The 17,378-nt window shown below is 44.8% G+C and overlaps 1 protein-coding gene across 3 annotated transcripts in view; it reads left to right on the forward strand.

The window, feature by feature from the left end:
* smad1 (SMAD family member 1) overlaps positions 1 to 17,378 on the forward strand; it is a 127,308-nt gene that overhangs the window by 32,549 nt on the left and 77,381 nt on the right. For all 3 annotated transcript variants that reach the window (XM_086011238.1, XM_086011232.1, XM_086011247.1), the window contains exon 2: positions 15,623 to 16,262. In XM_086011238.1, the coding sequence (XP_085867364.1) occupies positions 15,863 to 16,262 (400 nt within the window). In that variant the 5' untranslated portion in view covers positions 15,623 to 15,862. The remainder of the gene's footprint in view (positions 1 to 15,622; positions 16,263 to 17,378) is intronic.

Here is a 17,378-nt window from a genome sequence, read left to right on the forward strand (position 1 = left end):
CCTGTCACTGTTTTCCAAGTGCTCTGCTATTGCATCTTTTATAATGGACTCTAGCATTTTCTCCACAACCGATGTCGGGCTTACCGGTCTATAATTCCCTGTTTTCTCTCCTTTTTTAAATAGTGGGGTTACATTAGCCACCCTCCAATCCATGGGAACTGTTCTAGTCTATAGAATTTTGGAAGATGACCAGCAATGCATCTACTATTTCTAGGGCCACTTCCTTAAGTACCCTAGGATGTAGATTATCAGGCCCTGGGGATTTATCGGCCTTCAATCCCGTCAATTTCCTTAACACCATTTCCCTACAAATACTGATTTCATTCAATTCCTCCCTCTCATTAGACCCTATGTTCCCCAAAATCTCTGGAAGGTTATTTGTGTCCTCCTTTGTGAAGACAGAACCAAAGTATGTATTTAATTGGTCCGCCATTTCTTTGTTCCCCATTATAAATTCCCCTGATTCTGACTGCAAGGGACCTACGCTTGACTTCACCAATCTTTTTCTCTTCACATATCTATAGAAGCTTTTACAGTCAGTTTCTATGTTCCCTGCAAGCTTACTCACATATTCTATTTTCCCCCTCTTAATTAATCCCTTTGTCCTCCTTTGCTGAATCCTAAACTGCTCCCAATCCTCAGTTTTGCTGCTTTTTCTGGCCAATTTATATGTCCTCTCCTTAGATCTTATGCTATCCTTAATTTCCCTTGTTAGCCACGGTTGAGTCACCTTTTTTGTTTTATTTTTACGCCAAACGGATGAACACATGCTGTAGTTCATCCATGTGATCTTTAAATGTTTGCCATTGCCTATCCACTGTCAATCCTTTAAGTAACATTTCCCAATCCATCCTAGCCAACTCGTAGTTTCCTTTATTTAAATTCAGGACTCTAGTCTCTGAGTCAACTACTTCACTCTCCATCTTAATGAAGAATTCTATCATATTATGATCACTCCTCCGCAAGGGGCCTCGCACAACAACATTGCTAATTAATCCTTTCTCAATACATAATACCCAGTCTAAGATGGCCTGATCTCTAGTTGGTTCCTCGACATATTGGTCCAGGAAATCATCCCGTATACACTCTAGGAATTGCTCCTCCACAGTATTGTTACTAATTTGGTTAGCCCAATCTATATGTAGATTAAAGCCACCCATGATAACTGCTGTGCCCTTATTGCACGTGCCTCTAATTTCCCGTTTAATGCCATCCCCAACCTCAGCATTACTGTTTGGGGGTCTGTATACAACTCCCACTAACGTTTTCTGCCCCTTGGTATTTCTCGGCTCTACCCATACAGATTCCACATCATCAGAGCTAATAGCCTTCCTTACTATTGTGTTAATCTCTTTAGCCAGCAATGCTACCCCACCTCCTTTTCCTTTTTTGCTTGTCCTTCCTGAATATTAAATACCCCTGGGTGTTGAATTCCCAGCCTTGGTCGCCCTGGAGCCATGTCTCCGTAATTCCAATTACATCATATCCGTTTACATCTATTTGCGCAGCTAATTTATCCACCTTATTACGAATGCTTCTCGCATTAAGACATAAAGCCTTCAGACTTGTTTTTTTAACACTCTTAGTCCTTTTAGAATTATTATTTACTGTAGCCCTGTTTGATTTACACACTTGATTTCTCTGCCTTCCACTTTTGCTTTTCTCCTTCCTGTCTTTTGTTTCTATCCTTGCTTCCCTTTCCTCTGTCTCCCTGCACAGGTTCCCAACCCCCTGCCATTTTAGTTTAGACCCTCCCCAACAGCACTAGCAAACACTCTCCCTAGGACCATCGGTCCCGGTCCCGCCCAGGTGCAAACCGTCCAGTTTGTACTGGTCCCATCTCCCACAGAACCGGTTCCAATGTCCCAGGAATTTGAATCCCTCCCCCTTGCACCATTCCTCTAGCCACGTATTCATCTGAAATATCCTTCTATTTCTACTCTGACTAACACGTGGCACTGGTAGCAATCCTGAGATGATTATCTTTTTGAGGTCCTATTTTTAAATTTACCTCCTAACTCTCTCCAGCTTTTAGGACCGTATCCCATTTTTTACCTATATCGTTGGTACCTATATGCACCAGGACAACTGGTTGTTCACCCTCCCCCTCCAGAATGCCCTGCAGCCGCCCCGAGACATCCTTGACCCTTGCACCAGGGAGGCAACATACCATCCTGGAGTCTCGTTTGCGGCCGCAGAAACGCCTATCTATTCCCCTTACAATAGAATCCCCTATCGCTATAGTTCTCCCAGTCTTTTTCCTCCCGTCCCGTGCAGCAGAACCACCCATGGTGCCAGGAAGTTGGCGGCTGCTGCTGCCTTCCCCTGATAAGCCACCTCCCTCAGCAATATCCAAAGTGGTATATCTGTTGTTGAGAGGGGGATGGCCACAGGGGACCCCTGCACTACCTGCCTGCGCCTACTACTCTGCCTGGTGGTCACCCATTCCTTTCCTGCCTGCGCAGCCTTTACCTGCGGTGTAACCAACTCCCTAAACGTGCTATCCACGATGTCGTCAGCATCGCAAATGCTCCAGTATGTATCCATTCGCAGCTCCAGCGCCGCAATGTGGTCTGTCGGTAGCTGCAGCTGGATACAGTTTCCGCACACATGGTCGTCAGGGACACCGGAAGTGTCCCTGATTTCCCACATAACGCAGGAGGAGCATGCCACAGGGCCGAGCTGTCCTGCCATGACTTACCCTTTAATTTTAAATTAATTTAAATCAAATCAATACCTCTAATTACACTACAATTAAATATACTCAAGGGTCCTTGGTTACTAGCACTCCCTGATACACAACAGAGACCTTAAACTATAACCACAGAAATTAAGACCATCTAAATTTTATAAACTATTAACCTTAACTGTCAAACTGTAGAGTAGTATAAATACTCACCTGGCCATACTCACCCAATCAGCTGCTTCCTCTTGCCCGCGTCACTTTTTGAATCGTGACGTGGCTCCGGAACACTGCCGCTGGTCTGAGATTGGTAAGCCTCTGTTTATAAAAAATAAAAAAAAAGCCCGCAAAAGTGAGTTTAAGTACTCACTGTACCGCCGCTCTCCGCTCCTCCCGACACTGGCCTCAATCAGCTCCCTCCCCTTGTGCCGACGTCACTCTTTGAAAATTCTGCCGGTGCTGAGTTGGTACCGCCGCCTCGCCGCTCCTCCCAGGTCTGCACTGCTGCTGTGGGGCCTACCTGCGCCTCGGGCTCACTCCTGCACAGTGACCTCCAGAATTGACCAAGGATGCACCCTTGACTCTGGCCTCATCCTGCCATATGTTTGTAACCTTTTTCAGCCCTATGACCCCCCCCCCCCCCCCCCCCGCCTTGCTATTGACAGCCATGTCTTCATCTACCCAAGTCCTATTCTCTGGAGTTCACTGTATAAACCCCACTGCCTCTCCACCTCCCTCCCCCTCTTTAAAACCCACATCTTTGACCAAGCTTTTGGCCAACCTTCTTAATCTTTCCTCCTTTGGCCCTGGCTGACACCTGTGAAGTGCCTTGGGATGCTATTCTACATTAAAGCTGCTAATTAAATGCAAGTTGTTGCTGTTGCCAGCAATTAAGGTCTTTGTAGTCACCTTTTACTTTTTATGCTGTTGCATTCGGAGATGGGTTTAGTTTATACACTTTTTTTAAATGGAGTAAAGGTGACCATTTTGAACTAAAAATCCAAACTACCATGAAATAATGGGATACGTTTAATTTCTTTCCAACAACAAGTCATAAAGCAGTATTGTGGCAACAAGCTAATATTGAAGCAGGGAAACTTGGATGGTGAGCCACTTGCGTTTCAACTGGGCCTCGGAGCCACTATCAACTGCATAAGTAAAATGGGGGCACAGTGATTTTGAGATGGGGTCTGTTACTAGCTGCTCCTCTCATCCCTGTCCTTTCCTACCTCTGTTGGCTTCCCATCGCAACAAATTGTATAGACCAGGACAAGGACTTTCAATTTCAGTTTCAAAGATCTCGCACCTCCCCACCTCTGCAGCCTCCTCCAACTTTACGTGCCAACTCTGGCCTGCTTTGCATACCTCCCTCTGTTCCACCTTTGGTGGCAGAGCCACTGCAAGCTCCTCAGTCTTGCTACACCTCTCCCTTACTTCAAGAGCCTCTTCAAAATGTGTATGCCTTCAGTGAACTCCGCTGCTTGGGTTGGGCCATTTTATACATGAAACACTGCTATATAAATGAAAGTTGGTGCTAGCCCAAAAGAACAACAGGTAGCACTTGAATAACCTCAAACATTTCATAGTTGAACACAGTCAATTCTCATACACCCATTTCACAAATTACTACTGCCTTTTTAACCTAGTTGGAAACGGCCAGAATAATTTCCATTTATGTAGCGCCTTTAACGACAACTTGTATTTTTATAGCACCTTTAACGTAGTAAAACGTCCCAAGGCGCTTTGTAGGTGTATTGTAAGACACAAAATTTGACACCAAGCCAGATAAGGAGAAATTAGGACAGATAACCAAACGTTTGCTCAGAGGTAGATTTTAAGGAGCGTCTTAAAGGAGGAAAAATCTGAGCATTGTCAGGCTGGAGGAGGTTACAGAGCTAGGAAGCGGCGAGGCCGTGGAGACATTTGATAACGAGGATGAGAGTTTTAAAATCGATGCATTGCTGGACCGTGAGCCAATGTAGGTCAACGAGCATGGGTGATGGGTGAATGGGACTTGGTCCAAGTTAGGATACCAACAGCAGAGTTTTGGAGGGTGAGAGGTGGGAGTTAGCCAGGACAGCACTGGATTAGTCGAGTCTAGCGGTAACAAAGGCATGAATTAGGGTTTCTGAGGCAGGGACGGAGACGGGCAATGGTAGAGGTAGGAGGTCATGGTGCTGGAGAGGATATGGGTCGGAAGTTGATCTCTGGGTCAAATAGGATGGCAAGTTTGCGAACAGTCTGGTTCCGCCTCAGTGATCAGGGAGAGGGATGGAGTCGGTGGCTAGGGAAAGGTGGCAGGGTCTGAAGGCAATGGTTTTGGTCTTCCCAATATTTAATTGAAGGAAATTTCTTCTTGTCCAGTACAGGATGTCGGACAAGCAGCTTGACAATAGACAGTGGAGGGGTCGAAAGAAGTGGTGGTGAGGTAGAGATGGGTTTTGTCCGCGTACATGTGGAACCAGACATTGTGTATTTGGATGATGTAGCTCAGAAATAGGAGGGCCCCAAAGATAGATCCTTGGGGCACTCCAGAGTTAACGGTGAAGGAGCGTGAAGAATCACAGAATCACAGAAACCTCACAGTACAGATAGAGGCCATTTCGGCCCATCGAGCCTGCACCGACACATATCCCACCCGATCCCCGTAACCCCATCACCAACACATATCCCACCCTATCCCTGTAACCCCACGTATTTAATCCCCCTAACACTAAGGGTCAATTTTTTTTATCATAGCCAATCAACCTAACCCGCACATCTTTGGACTGTGGGAGGAAACCGGAGCACCCGGAGAAAACCCACGCAAACACGGGGTGACTGTGTGGAGTTTGCACAGTCACCCGAGGCTGGATTTGAACCCGGGTCCCTGGCGCTGTGAGGCAACAAGAGAAGCCATTGCGTGTGATTCTCTGGCTACGACTGGATAGATATAAAATGGGACCAGGCGAGGGCCGTCCCGTCCAGCTGGATAACAGGAGAGGAGGAGGATGATGTGGTAAACTGCGTCAAAGGCTGCAGACAGGTCGAAAAGGATGAGGAGGGATAGTTTATCATGGTCACAGTCCAATCGGCTGTAATTTGTGACTTTGACGAGGGCTGTTTCAGTGCTGGGGCGGGAAAAATGGGCAAGGATTTGGGAGGCGACAACACGTTGAAGGACTTCAGAGAGGAAAGAGAAGTTGGAGATGGGATGGTAGTTTGCAAGGACAGAGGGGTCAAGGTTTTTTTTTAAGAGGGGTGATGATAGCAGACATGGGACTCTGGCTGGCTGGCTCGACAGACGGTGAGTGGGCTCCCCCTCTCTCAGCATCTGTCTGTTACCCATTGCCAAGTGGTGGCACCTATATTTTTCACTGGCCTGAAATTTGATTGTTAAATCTTTTGGATAAATAAAAGAATGGTTTTAATTTGGAAATTCTACCAAAGTTCTCTGCAGCTGATGATTTCTAGATTACACCTGTGAAATTCCATTGTTTTTGTTGGGGAGGAAATGATGACACAAACAGAATTCCACATAGAATGTTCCCTTGAGCATTACGCAACAATGGAAAAGTGTAATGGGACAACACATGATTACAAGGATATCTTGCATAAATATGTTTCCTTTGTTAGTAATGGAAGTATAAATCACATTACATTATGGAAAGTTGCTCACATAGAGTATATAATGGCTCCATGCTAGCTGGTTAGCTTTGGAACATATTTTTTCTTCAGGTATCGTTGCTCATTGCTTGCTCCCTCCCTTCCAAAGATGATTGCCTACTTTGTTTATGTAGGTAGAGTTATCAACAGTTTGTTTGTGTTTTAATTGTGCATTGTTAATTGTATTTCTGTGGGATGAGGCTTGTTTTGATAATTGGAGTTAATATTTAATCTTGCAATACCAAATAAACCAAAATGTCAAGTTTTCATATAAAGTCACTACTGAAAGAAAGGCAATGAACTGCTCATCTTGATGTTGAAGTGTTGCATTGATTTTCTCCAGGAGAAATTTACAATTAATTGAAGTGATTATTTTCACTTAGCATTTAAAAAACTACTATATTCAGGGCCTCCGTGATGGCTAAGCAGGTTTATATCATGGGTAACTAAGACCCACAGACGAGCAAGGTCCCTAGTTTGATTCCTGGTCTGCTATTAGTTGATGTCAGCTGAGGCACTATAGTTGACCTCAAACTCTAAATTGGGGGGAGGAAAATGGACTACAGTTCCTGCTCATGATCGACAGCAGCACTCCCTGTATGAGCATTGGGTGAAACAGGATTGGATTTGGTTGTGTTAGACCCTGCAGTCAAATAGCCTCTGTTGAGCGAGGGAGGGAGAGAAAATATGGCTACTTGGGCAAGGAAGAAGCGGGTGCCCAATCAAAAGTGAACTCTTCAAGAAAGGAGTAAATTGGTGGAAAAGTTTTCAGAGAATAGAGCAAGTCTTGCTATTCTTTATACTTCCTTGCTGTAAATCTTGGTTAGAAATATATCTCTGGTTACTATAATCCATTGATTGATCACACTACTTGTTTTTTTTCCCCTTTTCCCCTCCTCATTCTTTCCTGGCTGATCTTTTCTCTCTTGCGCTCCCCCCCACCCCCCAGGATGAGTTTAGACCTGTTGTAGGCCTCCAGCTTCAACAACAATAATAACTTTCATTTTATATAACGCCTTTAACATAGTGAAGTGCACCAGAGCACTGCACAGGAGCGTTCTCAAACAAAATTTGACATCGAGTCACATGAGATATTGGGGCAGATGACCAAAAGCTTGGTCAAAGAGGAAGGTTTAAGGTGATCTTGGTACGTGAGGGATTGAACAGTGCATCACCTTGGTCTATATGGCTCAACTACTCACAGCCCTAATGAGCTGAACCACTAAGGGAGGTCACTAATTTGATTGGACTATTCAGTTGCACACAATACAAATGTATTGCTCTCTCCTTTCAGCAGGCTTGCGGCATAGAACTGAAGCAGTAACTAAGCTCCACTGCATCACACAGCTGGAACCCCACTGGCTGAGAGTTACCAGTATTTCCTTCACATACATGATAAATGAAATTTAAAAAAAAATAAACTTGTGCTCCTGAAATAATTTGCTTTGCAGCTCATAGATACAATTGACCATAATTGTGGTATTTTCAACTGATAAAAGCTTTAGATGTACTTATGGGTTAATAGATGTTAATCATCCTGTCTCTGCAGGAAAACAGTTTTGTTGAAGAAAAAATAATGTTAACTGCTTAGTTTGAATGAAATAAAAATATGTAGTTCTTGTTGGAAGTTATCATCTATGCCTATTAGAATGTGTTTTATATTTGCTACATGTAACTCTTGTATATCTAACTGAAATTAGATAACGTTTCTGGGCTTTTATGACTCTTTTGGCATCAGTCTCTGCTGTAATTAAATAGCTAGCCAGCCATTTCTGGTGGCAGCTGGGCATAGATCTAGGCTTCTTTTACATCATGAATATTTCATGCACAAATGTAGTTAGGGGAGGGGTAATTGCTTTGTGGTGACTAGCATGAAGACAGTGCAAGTGCCTATCGAATGAAAGTATTGCAGCTGGGTATCCCATTCCCTTGTAGATTACAGTTCACTTGCTCTCTGCCATTGTACACAGATGATCCTTGTTAGTCAGAAGTATTTTAAAGGAGAACTCGACCTCTACAACTGTGTGAAAAATGAGTACTTGATGTACTTTTTTTATATCTAGTTTATAAGCTCACAAAATTTAGTTCACAGTTGATAACTATTTTCCTTTCCCATTCTTTCGGACTGGGGGGCGGGCGGGAGAGAAGAGAGGAAGAAACAACGGAGAATTTTAACTAAAAAAAAAAGGTTGGTTAGGAGCGTGGTGGTATTTAAATTGTTAAAAATTGGAATCCTCGACCTCAACCCGCCCACTTCCGGTTTTAATGGGGGCGGACAGCCAACCCGCCACCAGGAGGCAGGACATCAGTTTAAATATTTTAATGAGGCTGGAACCTCTTTGTTAACCTCCATTTTGTTTTTAACTGCAACTGGTTGGGTTTTACACACTTCATAAAACCCGGCAGTTACAGTAAGGCGAGAATTGCTACATTTAAAGGAACGGTAGCACAGTGGAGTTGTTACTGGACTAGTAATCCAGAGGCCTGGACTAATGATCCAGAGACGTAAGTTCAAATCCCACCACGGCAGCTGGAGAATTAAATAAATCTGGAATAAAAAGCTAGTATCAGTAATGGTGACCATGAAACTAAACTATCGGATTGTTGTAAAAACCCATCTGGTTCAGTAATGTCCTTTTAGAAAAGGAAATCTGCCATCCTTACCTGGCCTGGCCTATATATGACACCAAACCCACAGCAATGTGATTGACTCTTACCTGCCCTCTGAAATGGCCGAGCAAGCCACTCAGTTGCAAAAAACCGCTACGAAAAACATTAAGAATAAAACTGGGCGGACCACCCGGCATTGACCTCCGCACTGGCTACGGACACATCAATGGCACGCCCAGCCCAGTCGACTCTGCTCACCAACACCTGGGAACTTGTGCCAACATTGGGAGAGTGTCCCACAGACTAATCAAGTAACAGCCTGACATAGTCGTACTCACAGAATCATACCTTTCAGCCAATGTCCCAAACCCCTCCATCATCATCCCCGAGTATGTCCTGTCCCACCGGCAGGACAGACCCACCTGTGGTGGCGGTACAGTGGTATCCACTTTGGTGGCAAAAACAGGAAGGCAGATTATTATCTAAATGGCAATAGATTGGGAGAAGGGGAAGTGCAACGAGACCTGGGTGTCCTTGTGCACCAGTCGCTGAAGGTAAGCATGCAGGTGCAGCAGGTGGTTAAGAAGGCAAATGGTATGTTGGCCTTCGTAGCGAGAGGCTTTGAGTACAGGAACAAGGATGTCTTGCTGCAGTTGTACAGGGCCTTGGTGAGACCGCACCTTGAGTATTGTGTGCAGTTTTGGTCGCCTTATCTGAAGAAGGATGTTCTTGCCATGGAAGGAGTTCAGCGAAGATTCACCAGGCTGATACCTGGGATGGCAGGAATGACGTATGAGGAGAAATTGGGTCGATTGGGCTTGTACTCGCTGGAGTTTAGAAGAATGAGAGGTGATCTCATTGAAACTTATAAAATTCTAACAGGACTGGACAGACGAGATGCAGGAAGGATGTTCCTGATGGTCGGGGAGTCCAGAACCAGGGGACACAGTCTAAGGATAAAGGGTAGGCCATTTAGGACAGAAATGAGGAACTCTCTACCACAGAAGGTGGTGGAGGCCAGTTCATTAAATATATTCAAAAAGGAGTTGGATATATTTCTTAAGGCTAAAGGAATCGAGGGGTATGGGGAGAAAGCAGGGACCAGGTACTGAATTTGGATGATCAGCCATGATCACATTGAGTGGTGGAGCAGGCTCGAGGGGCCGAATGGCCTACTCCTGCTCCTATCTTCTATGTTTCTATGGGAAGGAGTGGCCCTGGGAGTCCTCAATATTGACTCCGGACCCCATGAAGTCTCATGGCTTCAGGTCAAGCATAGGCAAGGAAACCTCCTGCTGATGAACACCAACCGCCCTCCCTCAGCTGATGAATCAGTACTCCTCCATGTTGAACACCACTTGGAAGAAGCACTGAGTAGCAAGGGCACAGAATGTACTCTGGGTGGGGGATTTCAATGTCCATCACCAAGAGTGGCTCAGTAGCACCACTCCTGACCGAGCTGGCTGAGTCCTGAAGGACATAGCTTCCAGTCTGGGCTTGCGAACAGCTGATGAGAGAACCAACACGAGGGAGAAACCTACTTGACCTCGTCCTCACCAATCTACCTGTCGCAGATGCATCTGTCCGTGATAGCATTGGTAGCACTGTCATTGTGGAGACGAAGTCCCGTCTTCACACTGAGGACACCTTCCATCGTGTTGTGTGGCACTACCACCGTGCTAAATGGGATTGATCCAGAACAGATCTATCAACTCACAACTGGGCATCCATGAGGTGCTGTGGGCCATCATCAGCAGCAGAATTGTATTCCACCACAATCTATAACCTCAGGGCCTGGCACATCCCTCACGCTACCATTACCATCAAGCCAGGGGACCAACCTTGGTTCAATGAAGAGTGTAGAAGAGCATGCCAGGAGTAGCACCAGGCGTACCTAAAAATGCAGTGCCAACCTGGGGAAGCTGCAACACAAGACTACATGCATGCTAAAAAGCAGAAGCAGCATGCTATAGACAGGGTAAGCAAGCCCACAATCAACGGATCAGATCAAAGCTCTGCAGTCCTGCCACATCCAGTTGTGAATGGTGGGGGAGCCATTCAACAACCAATGGGAGGAGGAGGCTCCATGAATATCCCCATCCTCAATGATGGTGGAGCCCAGCACGTAAGTGCAAAAGACAAGGCAGAAGCGTTTGCAACCATCTTCAGCCAGAAGTGCCGAGTGGATGTTCCATATCGGCCTCCTTCTGAGGTCCCCACCATCACAGAAGCCAGTCTTCAGCCAATTTGATTCACTCCACGTGATATCAGAAACAGCTGAGCACACTGGATACTGCAAAGGCTATGGGCCCCGACAATTTCCTGGCTATCGTGCTGAAGACTTGTGTTCCAGAACTAGCTGCACCTCTAGCCAAGCTGTTCCAGTACAGCTACAAAACTGGCATCTATCTGACAATGTGGAAAACTGCCCAGGTATGTCCTGTCCACAAAAAGCAGGACCAATCCAATCTGTCCAATTACCGCCCCATCAGTCTACTCTCAATCAGCAGAGTGATGGAAGGTGTCGTCGACAGTGCTATCAAGCAGCACTTATTTACCAATAACCTGCTCACTGATGCCCAGTTTGAATTCCGCCAGGACCACTCTGCTCCTGACCTCATTACAGCCTTGGTCCAAACATGGACAAAAGAGCTGAATTCCAGAGGTGAGGTAAGAGTGACTGCCCTTGACATCAAGGCAGCATTTGACAAAGTGTGGCATCAAGGAGCCCTAGTAAAACTGAAGTCAATGAGAATCGGGGGGTGGGGGTGGACCTCTCCACTGACTGGAGTCATATCTAGCAGAAAGGTAGATACTTGTGGTGGTTGGAGGTCAATCATCACAGCCCCAGGACATTGCTGCAGGAGTTCCTAGGCCCAACCATCTTCAGCTGCTTCATCAATGACCTTCCCGCCATCATAAGGTCAGAAGTGGGGATGTTCACTGAGGACTGCCGTGTTCAGTGCCATTCGTAACTCCTCAGATAATGAAGCAGTCCATGCTTGCATGCAGCAAGACCTGGACGACATTCAGGCTTGGGCTGGTAAGTGGCGGGTAACATTCGCACCACACAAGTGCCAGGTAATGACTTTCTCCAACAAGCAAGCATCTAACCACTGCCCCTTGACATTCAACGGCATTACAATCACTGAATCCCCACCATCAATATCCTGGGGGCCACCATTGACCAGAAACTTAACTGGACCAGCCGCATAAATGCTGTGGCAACAAGAGCAGGTCAGAGTCTAGGTATTCTGCGGCGAGTGTCTCACCACCTGACTCCCCAAAGCCTTTCCACCATCTATAAGGCACAAGTGAGGAGTGTGATGGAATACTTTCCACTTGCATGGATGAGTGCAGCTCCAACAACACTCAAGAAGCTCCACACCATCCAGGACAAAGCATTCTGCTTGATTGGCACCCCATCCACCACCTTAAACATTCACTCCCTCCACCACCGGCGTCCCGTGGCTGCAGTGCGTACCAGCTACAAGATGCACTGCAGCAACTCGCCAAGGCTTCTTTGACAGCACCTCCTAAACCCGCGCCTTCTACCACCTAGAAGGGCAAGGGCAGGAGGTGCATGGGAACACCACCACCACCTCCAAGTTCCCCTCCCAGTCACACACTATCCTGACTTGGAAGTATATCGGCGTTCGTTCCATCGTCGCTGGGTCAAAATGCTGGAACTCCCTCCCTAACAGCATTGTGGGAGTACCTTCACCACACGGACTGCAGCGGTTCAAGAAGGTGGCTCACCACCACCTTCTCGAGGGCAATTAGGGATGGGCAATAAATGCTGGCCTTTGCCAGCGACTCCCACCCACATCCCATGAATGAATATTTTTTTAAAAAATCCAGGCGGTAAGAGCGTTTACACTTGCCTCCTGGATCTCGGGTCCCTGCCTAACCCAACTCTGTGATCGGAGACCCCCCTGACGAGGCCTTTGATCGCCTTCCTGACTCCCCACCAATGATGCTGAGGCTGGCCGCGATCTTCGCCCTCCTCCATCTCTCCCCCCCCCCCCCCCCCCCCCGATCCTCTGGTGGTCGGCAATGATCTCTCTTTTTTCCGCTGCGGCCCCCCCCCCCCCCCAGGAAACCATCCGAACACCGGGCTTGATCCTCTGGTGGCCGGCCACGAGCTTCCCTCCCCCATGCCCCCAATCATCCAGTGGCAGGCCAAGATCTTCTCTTCCCCCATCCCTCTAATCATCCGGTGGCCGACGCTGATCCTCTGGTGGCTGGCCACGTTCTCCCCCTCACCTTTCCCCCCCCCCCCCCCCCCCTCGATCATCTAGCCCTGATCCTCTGAGCTGCTGTGTAATTCCAGCATCTTCTGTTTTTGTTTCTGTTAGTGGAGTTGACTGACCACCCTTGTTTGCAAGCTATTTTTTTAATAACATTTTAATCTCCTTGTCCCACTCTGAAACGAGATGAGTGATGTCTCGACTTTTCTCCCCAGCATTAAATGTGACCTCCCTGGAGGGCTGGAGAAGCCAGCTTCAGAATTTCTGATTGGGAACTCTTACCTAAACTCCTAATATTGTGAACACCTCTTGTAGCCTTTGTCATCAGGGGAAACCACGATGAAGGGAAATTATAGAAACCAATATAATCCTTTAGCCAGCAGCAAAGCATACAATCACGTATTTCTTATTTGAAATGCAAATCCTTAATTAGTTCCTGAAGCGAACCATAACTCCAATTGCCAGAGAAGTGGTGCGTCCTGACTTTCTGATTCAGGAAAGTAATTCATCTTCACAAGTGGTGCATACAAGGGAGAATAGTTTGGGTTTGATCCAACCACTGTTTGATCTGACCATAAGTGAAAGCATCGATTGAATGATTAGCATTCCTATTTGGCAGTTATCAAGAGGAAAAAGCATTACAGTATAGTCAAGTTCATTTTAGGGGATTCAAAACAAAAACCCAATCCATTCCAATTGGCTGCAAAAGCTTTTCTTAACCTTTTTAAGGAATTGCAAAATTCTGTTCAAAAGTTGGTCAAACTAAAAGTACACATTGACACTGCACTCTGGGGGCAAATCACTGTCCTAAGTTTGTTTGTAGATGTAAACATGTACTGTGCTCCATAAACACAACTTTTGCAACAAGTAAGCACATGCTGTGCTCAGAACGTGCGGCAGTAGACCAGGAGTCGTAACCAACAACTACCAGACTGTTTGAGGCTCTTTCTGTGGCTGAAGTGCAGTGCTTGAAGGTTTCTGCAGCCCATAATTCCCTATTTTTAAAACTTTAAATCTCTCTCAAATTATTGATGAGAGAATTTGGTTTAGGAAATCAACCTGTTCTGAGCCAAAGCACACCCCTTAAATAGACTTTACCGTACTGATTTATTACTAGCATATTAGCATTTAGTGATCTAGTTTGTAAAGCCTACTGGTTCTATGTTGAGGCAGAGCATTGTTACTGCCCTGTTTTTTCCTTTAACCCCTTGAATCCACCGTTTGAAGTAGAAGTCTAAACTGGCTTGTTTCAGAATCTTAGTCCGTAATAATGAATCATTATTAACATCTAAATTGCTTGACATTTTGCTTAGAATATTCCAGTCAGACCATCAAGTGGACTGGTTGGAACCACAAATTATCATCTTCTTTTCTCTTTCTCCCTCTGGTGCTTTGATCAGTTTGGTGGAAGCAGTAATTTTAGCGAGCCCTTATTGGCCCAGGCAGTTCTGACTTGTTGATCTTTTGCAATTGGTATTCATCTTGTCTTGGAATATAATTAGTCAACTAAAAGGAATTGGAAAAGAGATATAGTTGTGCCTGTGTCAAAATAATATCTTTGCAGACCATCAAATTTTGAAGAGGGTAAGCTGCTTTTTTTAGATGCTGTATTAGTTTTAATTTACTGTATGTGAGTCTGAGGTTTTCAGCTCTTTAGCATCCACCAGTTAGTCTCATTTTTCTAAGCCTAGGTTCAAAATGAATCCTTACAAGTACTGACTGATCTGGTTGCGAACCCTCTTGCTTGATGAGTACTGATCCAGAATGATTGACTGTTATCACTGCTATTCAGCCAAGGTCAAAATATTGTATTTCTATTGTAAAGAATTCTTCAGTGTATCTGATCTTTTCTTATCTTGTCAAGTTGGACAGAAAAAAACCTTTTCCGAAATATCTCCTTGCATTTCTTCAAATTGTTACAAATTTTAGCAGAAAGATTGCAAATATTAAGAGGTCTCTTTCTTACTATTTTTTTGGAGACAAAGATGAGAGGATAACAAACTACATGAAATCTCTTCAGGTTTGCATGTAACGTAATTAGATATGATATATGCATCTGAGTAGCCATGTTGACATTTAGTAATGCCTTTTTCCAAAAATGTCAGTAAGTGTAACTACTGTGTATATTTTGTTACAGACATTTAAGTGTTTTTATTAAACTAATTAATTCGCATGAAACCAAAATGGAATTCGAATCTAGTTAATTTATGCAAGTTGAGTCTTGTATTCTCAAGTTTTGTCGGCTTGATGACTGCAGTTCTAGCTCATTAGCAAAAAAAAATTGCGCTTGAACTGTAAGCGCCAAGCCCTTTTTTATAGTAGTGCAAGCTGCCTTGAAAATACATTGAGGTATTCAAGTTGGGACTGATAACATAATTAATGTTGAACATGAATTTTTCTTTTCGCCTAACTTTCTACTCTCGTTTTCTCTTAGATCCAGAAGAAAAATATCTGAACACATTCCAACACAGAACTGAGATTCTGTTTGCCTATGGATTTCTTTTAAAGCTGGACTTTGGGACAATCCTGCTAAAAGTACATAGCAGAATTTCATATCTCAAGACTGGGTTTGATGCTTAAAGCCGTACTCCTTCTTAAAACCACTTGTTCAGAACTACTGTTAATCTCTTGTACACAATAGCATCCCTGCTATTGGCTTCAAAAACTGGTCGAGATGACAATGGCAAGCTTGTTCTCGTTCACCAGCCCAGCTGTGAAACGCCTACTGGGCTGGAAGCAAGGAGATGAGGAAGAAAAATGGGCTGAAAAAGCAGTTGATGCACTAGTGAAAAAACTCAAGAAGAAAAAGGGAGCTATGGAGGAGTTGGAGAAGGCATTAAGCAGTCCGGGTCAGCCTAGTAATTGTGTCACTATTCCCCGCTCTCTAGATGGTCGTCTTCAGGTATCGCATCGAAAGGGCCTACCGCATGTAATTTACTGTCGTGTGTGGCGTTGGCCGGATCTTCAAAGTCATCATGAACTGAAGCCACTAGAGTGCTGTGAATTTCCATTTGGTTCAAAGCAGAAAGAGGTCTGCATTAACCCATACCACTACAAACGAGTAGAAAGTCCTGGTAGGTGGCTCAGTCGATCTGCATTCTAGACAGAACGTTAATTACTGAAAGCATATGATAAGATAAAATGTGCAGTTGGAAATGAGTACCTGAGCTGAAATCTACACTCCAGTTTTGGTGCTTACCTTTTTGCAATACTTTCATAGTATTGTATGCTATACCTAGCTAATTTATGGGTAAAAATGCCTTGTTCATTAGAGCAGACCCCTGGATTACAACTCTTAATGTAAAATCAGGTCTACATCTCATTTCTCCTCTGCTCCCTTTTTATATTAAATACTATTGGGGGTGAGTTTCCACAGCGGTTCTCCTCATTCACCTTAATTTCGGAGGAAATACCGCGGAAGCCCTGGAATAAAGGCATAACAGCCGTTTTTACAGGGTTTCCATGGCTCTTCTACAAAAGTTAAGGTGGACAAGTGGGAGAACCCCTGTATATGTATTCAGGCTCTCGCTATGCAAAATAAGGTGTAGTAAGCCACTATTTTTAATTCAAATTATAATCCCTTTTTTAAAAATTAGCTTTATCTTTTTTAGGCTCACATCTCTTGCAAATGGAACTGCTTGAATGGCTAAGATAGGCCTATTACAGTTTGGACCTTCTCCCATCACACTAGTGCTCACCATAAAAAGGCAGTTTCCATTGGCAGGTTGTGCCTCCTATGGACCAAAACTTAATTGTTGTGCTTGTATGGAATGGGATGCAGTATGCCTCCAGGTTAACAATCTACCCCTTTAACCACTGAGTTATACTGGAAATAGTGTGGGATGCGTACTATGTACTCCTTGGGTGTGTTTTTTCAACACTGCCCACCTGTTTATTACTGAGTCTAGGGTGTGGTTTCTTATTAGGCATTTTTTGCACCTGTTTGATATCAGCGGGTGCCTATTTAATATATATCTATATGAGGGTCCTGCGCCTGTTTCAGGACCCAAGTACCATTATCAACAACTATCGTGATCTATTCAGTTCTACAATATAATACAAATTGTGTGGGAACAGTGTTATTTAAAGGGATCTTCAAATGCTCTTGAGTAAAACATTAGTTTGCTCAATTTGACTGCTCATGTGTTGCTTTGGCTGTTGTAGCAGACATCAAACTTTGCAAAAAGTTT

Source organism: Somniosus microcephalus, chromosome 2 (genome assembly GCF_052327205.1).
Source record: "Somniosus microcephalus isolate GS21.2 chromosome 2, FLI_Smic_1.0, whole genome shotgun sequence".
Lineage (NCBI taxonomy): Eukaryota > Metazoa > Chordata > Chondrichthyes > Squaliformes > Somniosidae > Somniosus > Somniosus microcephalus.